At 33.9% G+C, this 16,358-nt stretch overlaps 3 protein-coding genes across 3 annotated transcripts; 2 read left to right on the top strand and 1 right to left on the bottom strand.

Annotated features, from left to right (window-relative positions):
* The first annotated feature begins 1,962 nt into the window (after window positions 1–1,962).
* On the top strand, window positions 1,963–5,285 carry LOC123655687 (synaptojanin-1). The gene has a single exon (XM_045591442.1). It carries the CDS (start codon window positions 2,022–2,024, stop codon window positions 5,283–5,285), a length of 3,264 nt encoding a protein of 1,087 aa, XP_045447398.1. The 5' UTR covers window positions 1,963–2,021.
* Window positions 5,286–10,382: 5,097 nt separating this feature from the next.
* LOC123655690 lies at window positions 10,383–12,291 on the bottom strand. The gene is made up of 3 exons (XM_045591446.1): window positions 12,100–12,291; window positions 11,840–12,019; window positions 10,383–10,596 (listed from the first exon to the last, which is right to left on the bottom strand). Exons 1-3 carry the CDS (start codon window positions 12,172–12,174, stop codon window positions 10,456–10,458), a joined length of 396 nt encoding a protein of 131 aa, XP_045447402.1. The 5' UTR covers window positions 12,175–12,291; the 3' UTR covers window positions 10,383–10,455.
* Window positions 12,292–15,325: 3,034 nt separating this feature from the next.
* LOC123655691 (ubiquitin-60S ribosomal protein L40) lies at window positions 15,326–16,242 on the top strand. The gene is made up of 3 exons (XM_045591447.1): window positions 15,326–15,437; window positions 15,698–15,930; window positions 16,014–16,242. The coding sequence occupies exons 2-3, from the start codon at window positions 15,705–15,707 to the stop codon at window positions 16,175–16,177; spliced, it is 390 nt and encodes a 129-aa protein (XP_045447403.1). The 5' UTR covers window positions 15,326–15,437; window positions 15,698–15,704; the 3' UTR covers window positions 16,178–16,242.
* Window positions 16,243–16,358: the final 116 nt, after the last annotated feature.

The following is a 16,358-nucleotide window of genomic DNA, read 5'->3' on the forward strand; positions in this document are numbered from 1 at the left end:
CGCGCACTGGTCGCCGCGGATAGACGTTTTACTGTTTACGGAGTGTTCAAATTATATCGTTATGTCTTTTGATACGCAGAGGTTTATTAGAGGCTTGGAAGCGACGCTTGCGGCTGGTCGCGACACTCGCGGCCTGGTCGCAATACTGGCCGCTGTGGCCTGGCCACCAGTGCGCGCTTAGCCTTATCGTGTTATCCCTTTGTCGCCTTTTACTACAACCACGGGAAGAGAGGGGGTGGCTATATTTTTGATGCCGTATCCACATAGCATATTCTTATAACAAAAAGCATTAGGTACCTATCCAGCTGAATTCCGCATGACACAAAAAAGGAGTTACTTATGTCAAAATATTACACTAGCTGTGCCCCGCGGCTTCACCCGCGTTAAGTTGAAAGCACGTACTAAAATATTTTTAAACCATTACTGTTCAACTCAGGCGACTTACACGCGCGGTGCGATGCGGCGCCGTTTTATTTGATTTTACACTTTTTCCTAAATTATGCTTCCAAACAAAACGCTATAAAAGACAAAGTTTATCTTCATAAAATTACCTAGTTGATGAAGTATTATTCATTCGTGAGGATTCATATACCTTGCTAATAATAAAGCAATAAAATAATTTTTCATTTTTTGTAATCATTAATTCGTTGCAGAGTTATTGTAAGACTAAGATATCTTTTTAGATATTCATTTAAATCAAATTGTTGGCGCCACAACATCACAATTTGTATCTACTATCACAACATTTTTTATCTACTATTCGGAACACAATAACATATTTCCCATATCTTCCTCTTCTCTCCTGCACCTTGCCCGAGGGAAGAAATGTACAACGCATAACGATAAGTCGACGGCGCTGGCGTGGACATTTATTTAACCTACTATATATGTGAGTATGTTAGCTAGGTTGGAATCTTGCAACTCAATTTCGAAGTATAAATTTTCAACTATTTTTGCTGAAATTTTGTACGTAAGTTTAGTTTAGATGTCAATGCTTGGTTAGCTATGTGACGTCATTCTAAATCCAATATGGCAGGGCACCAATATGGTGGAAATTTTATTTATTTATATCAAATTTGTAAAATCTTAAGTTGGCGTGGTAGAACAAACAATCAAATTCTTTCGCAGCATTGGGAATACAATTTAACAAAAGCATTGCAGAAAGAGCCACTTGGAGACATGCCTTATCATTAAAACTTCTTGGTAAATGAAAAAATTTCATTTAGCTTCGTTTTATGTTAATAATAATAATAATAAAATAATAAACTCTTTATTTCAGACTACGGTTAAGGTTATGTTGGACCAAAGTATGAGAACAATAGAAGTAAATGAAATAAAAAAGCCCTTTTGCGTTCCCGTAAACTTGTCTAGGTCCATATTGGGTTAATGAAACAAAACAACAAGTAAAAAATATATTTAAAAAAATAAAAAATCAAAAAAGAAAATAAAAAATGGTATTAGTAAACAAAAAACAAAACAGAAAACTAAGAAAATAAAATAAAATGAACTTATAAACTAGGTAATAAAGAAAGTTTGTGTAATGATTTCAGGTACCAATAAAATAAGTAATGTTCTGTAGAAATATTCAAAAAGCGCAAGTCTAGTTCTGGGACAATCAATTAAAATGTCGGTTTAAATAAAAGAGCACCTTCCTTATTTGAGTTCTAGATGACGACAGGATTTTCTTACACTATTAAACATAAAAAATATAAAATACTACTGCTATTAAAATACACAAAACTATAAAATAATGTTTAGAGCCCAAACACAATCATACCATTTAACAAAAAAAATTGGGATTTGAAGCAAAATACTACGACTTTAAATCATATATCTATAGGCTGTGAAAAAATCAAATTGACATTATTGACATTTAGTGTGGGCTGGTCGTCAGCCGCTGCCCGCTGGTGTCTATTGCCGTGAACATTAAATTAAATTAATAATTAGTTACAAATTAATTCAAAAGTAATTTATTTAGGGGGCGGATGTTTATCGACTGGAACTAAATTCAGACAGCCACAATGGCTATGTCTAAAGGTTTCAAAGTTCTTGAAAAATCTTCTCCACCTAATCCGTATAGCATAATTTTGCAACATAGAAATAAAGACACTGCATTGTTATTCGAATCTCAAGCGGTGGTTTCTTTGTCCTCTCAAGAGACTGAAACTTTACGTAAGCAATACCACAAAATTGCTGATGCATATGGATGCCTAGGCGTATTACAGTTAAATTCGGGAGAAAGTTGCCTTCTGTACCTCGTACTCGTTACGGGTTGCTGTTCTGTTGGAAAGGTAGGCGATGTTGAAGTTTTTAAAATAACTCAAACACAATTCCTACCTCTTTTCTATCAATCGCAAAATGAAGATAAAGTTTCAGAAGTGAGGAAATTACTTAATTCAGGCACCTTTTATTTCTCATGGAATTCTGGTAAAACTAGTGAAAATTTGTTCGATCTTACTCTCTGCGCTCAAAGAAAAAGTAAGGCAGCTAATCCAGATAATAGATTTTTTTGGAATAGAACCTTGTTTATCCATCTTATAAGGTTTGGAATAGACTGTGACGACTGGCTAACTAGAGCAATGTGTGGATCGGTGGAGATTAGAACAATCTATGTAGGTCATAGACAGGCAAGAGCTGTATTAGTGTCCAGGTTGAGTTGTGAAAGGGCAGGAACTAGATTCAATGTGCGAGGCTGCAATGATGATGGCAATGTAGCTAACTTTGTTGAAACTGAACAAGCTATTTACATAGATGACTCAGTTGCATCGTACGTTCAAACAAGAGGATCAGTTCCACTATTTTGGGAACAGCCTGGAATTCAGGTTGGTTCTCATAAAGTAAAAATGTCTCGGGGTTATCATGCCTCGACTAGTGCATGTGATAGACATTTCTCTCAATTGAAACGTAATTACGGGTCTGTTGTAGTTGTAAATCTGTTAGGCTCCAGCTTAATAGGAGGAAGTGAAGGAGAAGCAACTCTAAGCAATGCTTTTCAGAGACACCTCAATGAATCCGCTCATAATGATGTTGCACAAGTTATCTTTGATTATCACCAGGAAGTTAGAGCATCTTCAATTGACTCTGCATTAGCAAAGTTTAAAAAAGTTATTGAAAATTATTATGATCATATAAGCATTTTTAGTGCCAAAAGTATTGATATTTATAATATACAAAAGGGTGTCATACGTACTAATTGCTTAGATTGTTTGGATAGAACTAACGCCATCCAAACCTTTATTGGCTTAGAAATGCTTGCTATACAGCTGATGCTATTGCAATGTGTTGACAAAAAACAGAATGTTAATAGGTTTGAGGAAGTTTTTAAACAAATGTGGGTTAATAATGGCAATGAAGTGTCAAAAATTTATGCCGGAACTGGTGCCATTCAAGGTGGTTCCAAATTAATGGATGGAGCTAGATCAGCTGCTCGTACGATACAAAATAATTTGCTAGATAATTCGAAGCAAGAAGCTATTGATATACTACTGTTAGGTTCAACATTAAATTCTGAGCTCGCAGATCGAACAAGAATTTTGCTTCCATCTAATATATTACATACATCAACACCTGTTCTTAGAGAAATGTGTAGGAGAGCAAATGAATATACACAACCATCAAGTATTCGTATAACAATTGGAACTTACAATGTGAATGGAGGCAAGCATTTTAGAAGTCTAGCATATAAAGATGTTTCCTTAGCAGATTGGCTATTAGATTGCCCAAATTCAGCTTTAGTCAACACTGTGAATTTAAAAGATCATCCATCTGACATATTTGCAATTGGTTTTCAAGAAATAGTTGATTTAAATGCTAGCAATATTATGGCAGCTAGTTCAGACAATGCTAAGGCTTGGAGTGAAGAACTAGATAAAGTGTTAGCGAGAGATGCTTCTTATACACTTTTGTCAAGTCATCAATTGGTTGGTGTTTGTCTTTTCATATTTGCCAGGAAGGATTTAATTCCACATATAAGAGATGTAGCACTTGACTCTGTGAAGACAGGACTTGGAGGTGCTACTGGCAATAAAGGAGCTGTGGCAATTCGGTTGGTAATATATGGAACATCTCTTTGCTTTGTTTGTGCACATTTTGCTGCAGGACAATCTCAAGTTACAGAACGTAATGCAGATTATACAGAAATTACACGAAAAATTGCTTTTCCTATGGGGCGGTCACTATACTCTCATGATTACGTCTTTTGGTGCGGAGATTTCAACTATCGTATTGATTTAGATAAGGATGAAACACGTTTATTGGCTTCTCAAAATAATGTGCAAAGGCTTTTAGAACAAGATCAACTGTTACGTCAAAAGTCACAAGACTTGGTCTTTAAAAATTGTTTTGAAGGCGAAATAACTTTCTTACCTACGTACAAATATGATTTATTTAGCGATGATTATGATACTAGTGAGAAATGTCGAGCGCCAGCGTGGACGGATCGTGTTTTATGGAGAAGCCGTAAATATACTATCGATCCAGAAACAACTTCAGAATTAGCTGCTGGAAAATTATTACACTATGGGCGTGCTGAACTTAAGCAAAGTGACCATCGCCCAGTAATTGCTATCCTTGAAATAGAAGTTTTGCAAGTCAGCTATACGAAATGCATGGAAGTGTTTTATGAAGTGGTAAAAGATTTAGGACCACCTGATGCCAGTATTGTTGTGCAACCAGTAGAAGAATATGACAATGAAGAGTCTATTTTTGATGACAATGTAATGGCTGCTGTTTTGCAAGAATTAGCAGTTATTGGTGAAGTAACATTAGTACGTTTTATTGACGATCTAACCTTAAGTATAACTTTTAGAGATGGTCAACATGCCTTAGCTGCAGTACAAAAAGGAAAATTTTCAGCGTGTGGTATAGAGCTAGCAATATCATTAAAGTCCCCTAATTGGATTGAAATAGTAAAATCAGAAGTAAATTTATGTTCTAACAACACAATTCCATTATTCGGGGAAATACCAAGCGAACGTCCTCTGCGTTCTGCTCCTCCCACCCCCCGTAGACAGCAACCGAGTAGACCTCCAGCTCCATCGCCTACTCCTTTGATACCTTCAAGGAATCCAGCGGTAAGTCCAGCAAGACCACCTCCACCTCGTCCTGCGCCAATTCAAAACGAAACTGTTGGAACTCCTCCCGCTGACATCCTCCCCCCGCCGCAGTGTGCTCCACCACCGCCCCCAGCTAGTAGTACCCCTCCCCCGACTACTCAACCTCCTCCAGTACCTGCACGGCAAGGAGCGCCACCTCCTTTGCCAGCTCGCCCACGGCCTGTTGTATAGATTAAATACAAAATCGGCTTCGAAGCAGTATTGAAAAACTAAAATTGATGTAAAGTATAAAATGTTATACATTCTCGAAACACAGTGGAGTAATTCTATTCAAATATTTAACTGTCTAGTTAACTTATTATCGCTGTTATTGTAGTTTCTTCAAATTAATAATTTGTGTATGATTCTTAAAAACATTATTTTTATGGGCTGTGATTATTGATCAAAATTTCTAGTATTTCTTTACTTTAAAAAATAATGTACTTCTGCGATATTCTTCGTATTTTATTTCTACAGTCAGAATATTTTCGCCTACCTATATTTTTTGTGGAAAATTTGCAATTTTTATACCGGAAACCGTAGAATTTATTACTGATCTCATTAAATTCTCTAACTTTTAACACATTTAAGTATCAAATCTGATATTTTTAATTTTAATAACGTTACTTTATATCGAAAATATTTTGTAATTTTTTGGTTCCTATATTTTATGAAAACTACTTTTTTTATTTTTAACTAGTGTAGTAAGTAGGTACATAAACTTGTACGTTTTATAAGTGTAAGCAATTTAATTTATAGAAAAGTTATGAAATTATTGTTATTATAATCTGTAATCAACGAAAAATACTAAAGGTTTAGTGTATTTATTTTTTGTAAATTTTATTAAAATGTTACGAATAATATGTTTACAAACAACTTCAAATTGGAATGTTTTGTTACTGCACTAAAGCGACCAAATTATTATTTTAAGAAGATATGAATCTATATTTAAAAGTTGAATTAGTATATAAAATTTTCCATTTCAATATTGTGTTTATAGTGAGTGTTACGTCGTCTTGTTATAAAACTTGATAAAATTCTACGATAATTCCCAAATTGATAAGTTAATCGAAAGTCTATAATTTTGTATTACATACATATTAAAACATACTTGAAATATTGTGGCAACTGTTCCTTTTCAGTGTGTTATAATATAAATTGTTAGTTTTTTAATTTTATTACATAAAAATATTTATTTAGTGGTACATTAGGTCAACGAAATACTTCTCACATTACATGTCTAGCTTTTGTAGGAGATTTGTATAGTATAATAATTAGTAAGATAGTTTTGATTACATACTTTAAATATTTACAAGATATGAAATAAAATTATTGAAAATCTATCACATGAAAAAAGCATTTATTACATATTTGCAGTTATTGCAAGGATTTCTACAAAATACTAAAATTTCTATGACATGTTAAATAAATTATCTGTTTTTTTTTTCAGATACTGATTTCACATTCATACTTATATTGTCTGTTATTAGTTACTGCATAATTTTAGCTTGAAAATGTTTAGTCCAAAATGTTATTGTTAATATTACAAACCTGTACGCTATGTAACGTTGCGGTTAGTTTTAAATAGTAGTTAGATTAAGGCTCGAGCTTATACGGCAATGTTTGATGCACCTACTGCGAATTCTAATATTTTCTAGATTTTTCAAAGTGAAAAGTTTTTTTTTGTCATTGTTATTTTTTATATAAGCGACTCCTATTTTATTTTTGTATATCTTTTTTTTTAATTTACCAATAATAATTCTCTAAAGCTACTAATATTAGTTAACCTACTAGGTACTATTGATTGAATTAAAAAGGCCAATCTGAAGTATAGGTTGGGTGCTAACTTACTCACTTTTTTCTTTAAAATTATAAAATGTCTCAGTAGTGTATAATCTATCGTTTTTGGAAAAACAAAATATGTATTACAAAAATATTATTATGTATGATACACATTATTTTATAAATTATTTTTAGAAAAGAAATCGATACATATTTTTTTTTATTAAAATCGGTAATTCCCTTTTAAAATAAATATATACTTATATAGTCAACATTAGTTACTACAGTGAAGTAGATTGTAGCAGGCACTTAAATTTTTTACCGACTTCAAAAAGGAAGGAGATTCTCAATTCGACTGTATTTTTTATGTATGTTACTACTGAACTTATGACTGGGTGGACCGATTTCGATGATTTTTTTAATCCAAAGGTGGCGCGTGTCATATGATCGTATTTAAATTTAATTGCGATCTGCCAAGTAGTTTTTGAGTCCTAATAATTGGTATTTATTGGACTGTTTTTCACGTCCCTACATTGTATTATTGGTCGATGTAATTGAAGTCGATTTTATTTCCTTTGTAAGCACAAAGGAAAACACACACAATCACATTTTTGTCAAGTAATGTACCTTTTTTTGTAGGTATCGATTGCTCGTACACGTCACACTGGCCAAAAAACTAATTACACACTCATTATAACTATAAATTCAATTGCTATCCCAAAAGCCTAAAATATTCTGTCGTGATCGTAGATACAGTCGTTACATAATCTATTTATGTTATGATTAAAACTAATCTTATTATCAATGTATGTACTTACCTGATCTGCATTTATTTTAGTTTATGCAATTATATAAATTATTATACTACTACACTAGATATAGCGTAAAAACATTTACTAAAGTTAAATTGTGCTTTATAACTAGGTATGTATATCAAGTATTAGCAAATAATAGTTTTAAAGAAGTACCTATGTATTTTAAAATGACAAAATAAAATGTTTTCTGACAAAACTGTTTATTATTATTCCTACCCGATATCAGAAGTTAGCGCTTACTGCACATTATAAGACATTTTTTGAATAGTCACTTTGATTTATCAAATTTCATGGCGTTCACTGTTTTACCTAATATATTTACTAAAATATATTATATTTATAATATATTTACCTAATATATTATCATAAAAAAATATATTATATTTATAATATATTTACCTAATATAATATATTATCATAAAAAAAATAGTAGATATATATATTTTCTAAACCAATTAGCGGCGTTCAAGTATTACGTAAACCAATTGGGTGTGTTGGGGTTCTTTAGCAAAACTACGATACGTAACTAGTGCGGTGCAGGCTTCGAGCAACGTGTTATTTCACATACGTAAGTAAAGGTAAGCTGGTAAATGCGTGACGAGAGCGTTACGAAAAGTGTGATCGGGCGAGGCTAACGGAGCAAGAGAGAGGGGTGTGAGCACACGTTTTCTTTCTCTCATAGCCAGTTACGTTTCGTATATCTAAGACACAGCTCAGGTCTATTGTGCAGAAGTTTTAAGTATTTTAGTCGTGTGGTCTAAAGCACACTCGTTTTTTTAGATAAATAAAACTTCTTTGCGCACGTTTGACTAGGGGAGTAAGCTGGTGAGTGCGTGACGAGAGCGTTACGAAAAGTGTGTAGGGGGTGGAGAAAGAGGTGCCAGCACAATTTTTTTTTCTCATAGCCTCTTCAGGCCTTTTGGGCAGGCCTATTAATGCTTTTTACTTTAGTTGGGAGTAATCTGGTGAATGTCAATGAAACGTCATTTTTTGTTTGTTCTCCCATTCTAATCTAATGATAAAATCTAAATATGATAGTATTCGTATCCACGATTACTCCTAAAATTACCGCAATAATTGCAAGAAAGGAAAGGTATATAAACACGTCTTCTTATATACTTTTTATTTTTCCTTCATAATGGTTTATAATTCCTTATCTTGTATATTTCAATGAGCTCCAGAATTTAAATTATCTATTAGGTACATACCCACACAGTCGCGTTGTTAAGAAAAGCAAGCATTGCTGTACATGCAGGTTATGAGAGTCTATGAGATCTGATAGATTCTTATAAGTCGGTATGTGAATTTGGTCTGCATTTGTTCATGTTGTAGGGGATTTTTTCCATAGGGATATAAAGTATAATTCTGTCAGTGGTTCTTATTAAATAAATAAATAAACAGCTGACTGATATAGCTACATATTTCGACTGTCTCTATGTACAGTATCGAAACTGAAAATTTTCTATTTTTTTATTGCATGAAAAAACTACTTTTTATGTATATTTTCAAAGAAAAAAAGAGAAAATGCTATAAAATACACATAAAAGCACATTTTTCATGAGTTTTACTTATTATCGATACTTAACAAATCATTCAGCGTAAGAAATGTAGTGCCTTTTTTCAATTTCGATATTATACGTTGGGACAGTCGATTTGTTTTGATACACACGCGCTTACGCTTCAGCCTGTAATATCCCACTGCTGGGCATAGGCCTCTGTCCCCATGTAGGAGAAGGATCAGAGATAAATCCACCACGCTGCTCCAATGCGGGTTAATTAAATTAAATCCCTAATATGAGTAACGATCGCTATCAAGTGTACATGATGACAACCGGGATTAACGGCTTAACGTGCTCTCCGAGGCACGGTGGGGAGGCCCACAAGGGCTCACAAACACCAAGACCACGGCAAACATATGTATGGCCAATACAAATGTTTCTCGTGTTCGGGATCGAACTCGCAACCACCAGCGCAACAGCCTTTTAACCAGTGCTATGATCGTTGCGCCAACGCGTCCTCGTTAATATACATACATATTATAAATAATACCAGTATAAATAAATATATATATTACACTCCGACTCAGGGTTGGAATAGAACCTACAACCTCCGGAGCAGAAAGGACAACTGGACACAAGGAGACACTACAAACTGCGCCAGTGGGCTATTTAGAAAGCAAGAGTTCCTAACGATAGGATCCTTTTTACTAGTTGATAAGTACTAGTATCCATGAATATCCCTAAAATTATCGAGATAATTGATATCATAGAACATTTATTGCATAACTCTTGCTATTCATGAGAAAAAATATTTGTCGACCAATTTCCATTTATTATTGTTTAGTTCATTCAGACAGTTATTTAACTTTGTTTTATGTTGTATGCTAGTAGTCTTAAAGAGATATTCTTATTGTTAGTTACAATTTATTTTTATGAGCAATACATTTTACTGTTAAAGGTGGTATGTTATGTATAGCACGAGTGGAATAAAAATCCATGTATGGGTGTGTAGGTAACTATTAACAAAAACTTTAACCAATTTATGGATAAAATGCATTCGACCATTTAGAAGTTAGATTAGAGGATTAAACTTAAATCTGGCAATATTACTTCATTAGCCGTAAAAATAAATCAGCAATTATTTGAATTTGAATATTTTTATTGAAGACCACTTTAGTAAATAAAACAAAACATTGTCTGTAGTTCGTGACTTCTATTTAAAATCAAGCAACTAATACATAATTTAATGACATAAAACTATTTTATTTATTGCTTTCTGGGTACAGCATGAATGTAAATTGTGTGGCCAATACCAATTAAACCAACAACACACAGCAGCATTGTGAAACGATACAGGATACTATCGAAGGGGCCTCCCTTCAGGAAAATTGGTAAGTCATTATCTTTCTGAAACGAAAACAATGTTCATTGAGTTTTGACAGTAAAAATAATCTGGGTATAAGTTTTTAAAATTAAAAAATTTTGGTAGTTTATTATGCAGAAATAACTAACTATAGGTGTGGTAAAAAGAAGTTTATTGGCTTAAATTTTTTATTAAAAAAGTTATAGAAATCAATAAGGGTTCATAGACAAAATAACCAAAAAAAACAAAAAACAAATATCCAATTTTTTTATGAAAATTGCAACAATGCAATTAAATAAAATAATAATTAAAGACAGTGAAAGAAAGGACATACATGAAGAAACAATGTTTTAATGTTAATAGTCTAATTGGATAAGTCAGTTTCCTATGCAGTTCTATAATCTATTTACATTTTGTCACGTTATATTTTTTATCATACATAATTAAATCAGAAAAAAAAAAAATTAAATAACAGCGTACAAACAAATAATAAAGATAAAGTTTACTAGTGAAATAATAATAGCTTTTACATAGTAAATATTACATACCATTTTTAAAATTGTTTATATGACACATAATTAAGCTTAAATATAGTTATAGTGTTGTAAATCTGTATCAGTGTATGTTTTTTGTAAGTTGTCCTATAAATAAATAAATAAATAATTTTTAAAAAAGGTTTTTACTTTTTTAAAGTTAGAATATTGTTCTTTACCTTATGTAATTTTAAATTTGCAGTAAAGTGTTAAAGTAATAAATTATCACATCATCACATCAGCCTATCACAGTCCACTGCTGGACTTAGGTCTTTACAAGTTCACGCCAAAAATTGCATGAACTCATATGCCCATAGTCACCACGCTGGGCAGGCGGGTTGGTGACCTTGTCTTACGATACCCACGAGAAGAAAAGGGCGTGGCTATATTCTGTACTGCCGTAACCACACAGCAAGAAATAAAATAATACATTTAGTTATTTCTACATAAATTTATTTGTTCATTTTTTTAAATGAAAAAATAAAATTGTCTGTAAAGTTGGTTTACGGACGATAGTTTAACGTGACAATGTCATAACAAAACATCTCAGACGCATAGGCCAATCGAGTGGAATAGAGATAGATGTGGCGCAAGCGTACAATGAGCGTAACGCTACAATCAGTCATCCTTTTGCGTGCATGCAGCCGGCATTCACCGATTTATTAGACGTTGTCACGTCAAAAAAGGAAAAAGGGATATGAAAATCAATTTTAATGTGTTTAATAATTAGTTGTGATAAATTTCATTCAACTACCTGGAAGAGTTCCTGACGTTTCTTAATTGTCTCGTTAACAGGCGCATAGGGTATGTTGGTACCAGGAATGAGGCGCTTGGGACCTGGAGCGGAGCAGGCTGAGGCCTCGGTCACCGTAGACAAATGAGCGGTGGTGTATTGAATTGCTGGGGGGTCCACTCGTTGCAGAGCAATGGGTGCCTTGTAATCATAATCGATATCAATATAAACTTTATAATTTTGTGTAATATAGAAAAAAGGTATTAATGTATTTGACTTACAACTGGGAAAAGGGGACTCTGCAAATTGGTTGCAGCAACCAGCCTGCCAGTAACTTTACTTAGCTGATGGTACATTTTGAAAAACTATGAATACTGCGACACGATATTCTCAAAAATAATGCAGTTAAAGATTCGACCTGTTACGAAACAAGTACCTACTTATCGAATATGGATGACGTTCTGAAATCTCAAGTATATATCGTAGTTGTGTATATTGAATAAAAACTAATATGAAAATCTTATAAGATTATTTAAAGAAAAAAAAAATTAATTTTTCCCTTATAATTTAAGAATAAATGATTTATTTAACTGGATTCATTTAAATAAACATTGATTATTGAACGCAGTTCTTATATGTACATATATGATTATACAGTGAGTACTTTCCACTAAACATCCGGAACGACCATTACACCCTCTCTATTATTCTACCGAAGGCCCGTGGTCGTCGCGAGCGATCACTCGACGTCATATATGACGTCACTGTTAGCAACCACATCGCACAATGTCAAATTGTGAATGTCATCAGAACTTGATGAATTTTCCAAGTCATTATCTCTCAATCGTTTTGTCAAAAACGCAACGATATATTTACGGGAATCAATGTTTAATTAAGTTTTACTCCAAATATTATTGAGTATATATCGCATGGAGTGAAATATTTACTCACCCCTCTGGCAGGGGCCTATTTTTTTGCGGCGTGTTTTTATCATGCCGCCATATTGCGAATACACAGCGCTCAAATATGCGTTCCAATTCCACCTATAAAATTCGTCTACAACGACCGCGACTTTTTTACGTTTAGTGGAACGGCAATTTCAGCGGTCGTGGTCGATGACATGCTCCATAGTCGATGACGTTGCCAGCGTGACCAGATTTAGTAGATTTCTACTTTTTTGGTAGATTTTGAGGTACCCGGAACAGTATTGAATTGGTAAAGAATAATTGGTATATTTTGGTAGATTTCACGCTTTTCAACTATTAAGATACTTTTTTTTATTTATATGGCAAACCTCTTGAAAAAATTTGGGCTATTCCCCTTTTCATCGAATAGATTGTAACTATCTCTTTTTAATATTAATTATTCGAGGGGGAAAGCTGTTGGGGGTATCCCACATGTATTGAAAAAATTGATTAGGTATATCTTTAATTTTTATTCTTTTTGTAACCATTCATGCTGTGAGTCAGTGATATAAAAGTTACCGATTTATCGCTGAAACTCGCGATTTTGGTGAATAAATACCGATAAAACGATTTTAGGATATAATCTCCCAATTTACTCTATTTTAGCATATGAAAAAATATACGAATATAAATTATAGGAGTTTTGAGGTTTGTAACACTGTTTGTACCTAAATTTAACTGTACATAAGAGGTACTTCCCAGAGGCATTATATATGAGCCTCTTATTAAACAAGCCAATTTAAGCTGTATTTCATAGGTACTAAGGATTAAATATTATTGTCCTTGGAATGTAGTGGCTTCCCACAGTTATCAATTCCGAGAAACACAAAATTTCAATAAAAAGTAGAATGCGTGGTGGAGGACATTAATGGACTCAAACAGTTTTATGACAATGTTATCCAACATAAAGAAGAAGAACGGTTCATATTTGGTCTTCGCAAGTATGACCGCGTCTCTGAGTTCCGTGCGAAGTTCGAGTGGCTTCCTATATACGTTTGCGCTGGAATACTCATGTACTATCTCTCCTATATTCTGTATTATATAATCCCTTTCTTCCATCTTATTTGAAAGAACGCTTCCAATTTTTCTGTGACTCACTTAATAGATCACTTAATTCTAGTGAAAATCTTACTTTGAAAATCTGTAATCACTCTACTACTGCCTTCTACAGCAAGTCTTTTAGCATTGAGGCTGCACGGTTATAGAATACTTTACCATTACACATTAGACGTACAACATCACTGGAATCTTTTAAAAAGATGGTTAAGAAACACTACTTAAGACTTTGAAATTACGGTCGTCCAGTTCGTCATTAGTCACTGATCTGCTTCAGCCTGTAATATCCCACTTCTGGGCATAGGCCTCTTTCCCCATGTAGGAGAAGCTTAATCCACCACGCTGCTCCAATGCGGGTTAGCGGATATATTCTCTACTACAAGTAACGATCGCTATCAGGTGTACATGATAACAACCGGGACCGACGGCTTAACACGGTTGTAAAAACTATTAGTGTTCGTCTTCTACATTATTAATGTATTATACATTAAAACCTTCCTCTAAAATCACTCTTTTTTTAATATGTACGATTTTATTTTTGTTTTACCCACACATTAGGAATTATAAACATTTTTGAATATCATATCAAAAATTGACCGTTCCAGCGGGTATCGAATCCGCGTCTCCGACTGACCGTGTCGGCACTCTAACCAATTAAGCTATGGAACAATGTACCCGCTAGATCGGAATTTTTGATATGATGATTTTTATATTCGGTTTAAGCGAACCGTGGCGCCGTCTATAATGAGTTCTTTACCCATTTTGCCCACTACTTCAACTTGCTAATTCTGTGGGCTATATCGGTTACTTTCGTTCTCTCGCGGATAGTCTCATTTTTAATTCTGTCTTTGAGAGAACCCCAAGCATAGCCCGTTCCATTGCAAGTTGAGCGACTCTAAACTTGTGGACTAGTCCTTTCGTCAGTGTCCACGTCTCGGCTCCGTATATTGACACAGGCAGGACGCATTGTTCGAAGACTTTTGTTTCCAAGCATTACGGAATCTTCGAAGTGAAGACTCGACGAAGTCTGCCAAGCCGGGAATAGTGGGGCTGTCGGGAACTAAGGGCCGAAATTTTAGGCGTGAACTCATGGAGGTTTTTGCCCATAGTCACCACGCTGGGAAGGCGGGTTGATGACCGCAGGGCTGACATTGTCGCACCGAAGACGCTGCTGTCCGTCCTCGGCCTGTGCATTTAAAAGCCAGCAGTTGGATAGTTATCCCACGCCATCAGTCGGCTTTTTAAGTTCCAAGGTGGTAGTGAAACTGTGTTATTCCTTAGTCGCCTCTTACGACACCCACGAGATGAGAGGGGGTGGCTAAATTCTATAGTGCCGTAGCCACACAGCCATGATAAAATTTGTAGCAAAAAATATTTGATTAAATTTTTATATATATATATATATATATATATATATATATATATATATATATAATTTATATATATATATATATTGTTAATAATTACAATGAAATTAATACATACTTATTTCACGTATCTGTTGCAGATTTACTGGTATTGACCTAATCTGTGGTTTTGACAAAAAGAAGATCTTTCTTTTTAGTTGTTTGACAGTTGATCGAGCACATTTCGTGAAGGTTAGTATCAAAATTGTAATTAAATAAATGATATAATCCTCTTTAGACACTGCCCTTTGATTCCTATGCTTTTCTTTCGTATCTGTGAATGTACCTATTTAATAATAACTACATTCCATTGTTGTAACCATTCCATATTTGAAATTCCGCGTGGCATGTAGTCCTGACGAGAACTATTAGAATTTGTTTTTCTTTACAATACGTTTTTCATAGGGCAAAAAAAATTAACGTTTTATATAACTTATTCAAACAATTTCCAGCTTCATCATGCAAATCTTCGTGAAAACCCTTACGGGTAAAACTATTACTCTCGAGGTTGAAGCCTCTGACACCATAGAAAATGTTAAAGCTAAGATTCAGGATAAGGAGGGAATCCCGCCAGACCAACAGCGTTTGATCTTCGCTGGAAAGCAGCTTGAAGATGGTCGTACCTTATCTGATTACAATATTCAGAAAGAGTCCACTCTACATCTTGTACTAAGGCTTCGTGGAGGTTAGTTTTGTAAATAATAGCATAAAGAATAAATATAACAGTGCGTTTTATAGCATATGACAATTCTTGAATTAATGTTATAGGTACAATTGAACCATCTCTTCGTATCTTGGCCATGAAGTACAACTGTGAGAAAATGATCTGCCGCAAATGTTATGCCCGTCTGCATCCTCGTGCAACTAACTGCCGCAAGACCAAATGTGGGCACACCAACAACCTCCGCCCCAAGAAGAAGCTTAAGGATTAAATTCACGTGTTCCATAATTGTGGCTAATTTACAAGTATAATATTAAAAGTATAAAAAAACAGAAACTTTTTGTATTTTATTAACACTGACTCACTTGTACTTTGGTACAGCTTTCCAAAACAGTTAACAAGATCATTTATATATCAAGTTTCTCATAATTAGTTAATATTTGAAAAATTTA

Source organism: Melitaea cinxia, chromosome 8, assembly GCF_905220565.1.
Source record: "Melitaea cinxia chromosome 8, ilMelCinx1.1, whole genome shotgun sequence".
NCBI classification, from domain to species: domain Eukaryota; kingdom Metazoa; phylum Arthropoda; class Insecta; order Lepidoptera; family Nymphalidae; genus Melitaea; species Melitaea cinxia.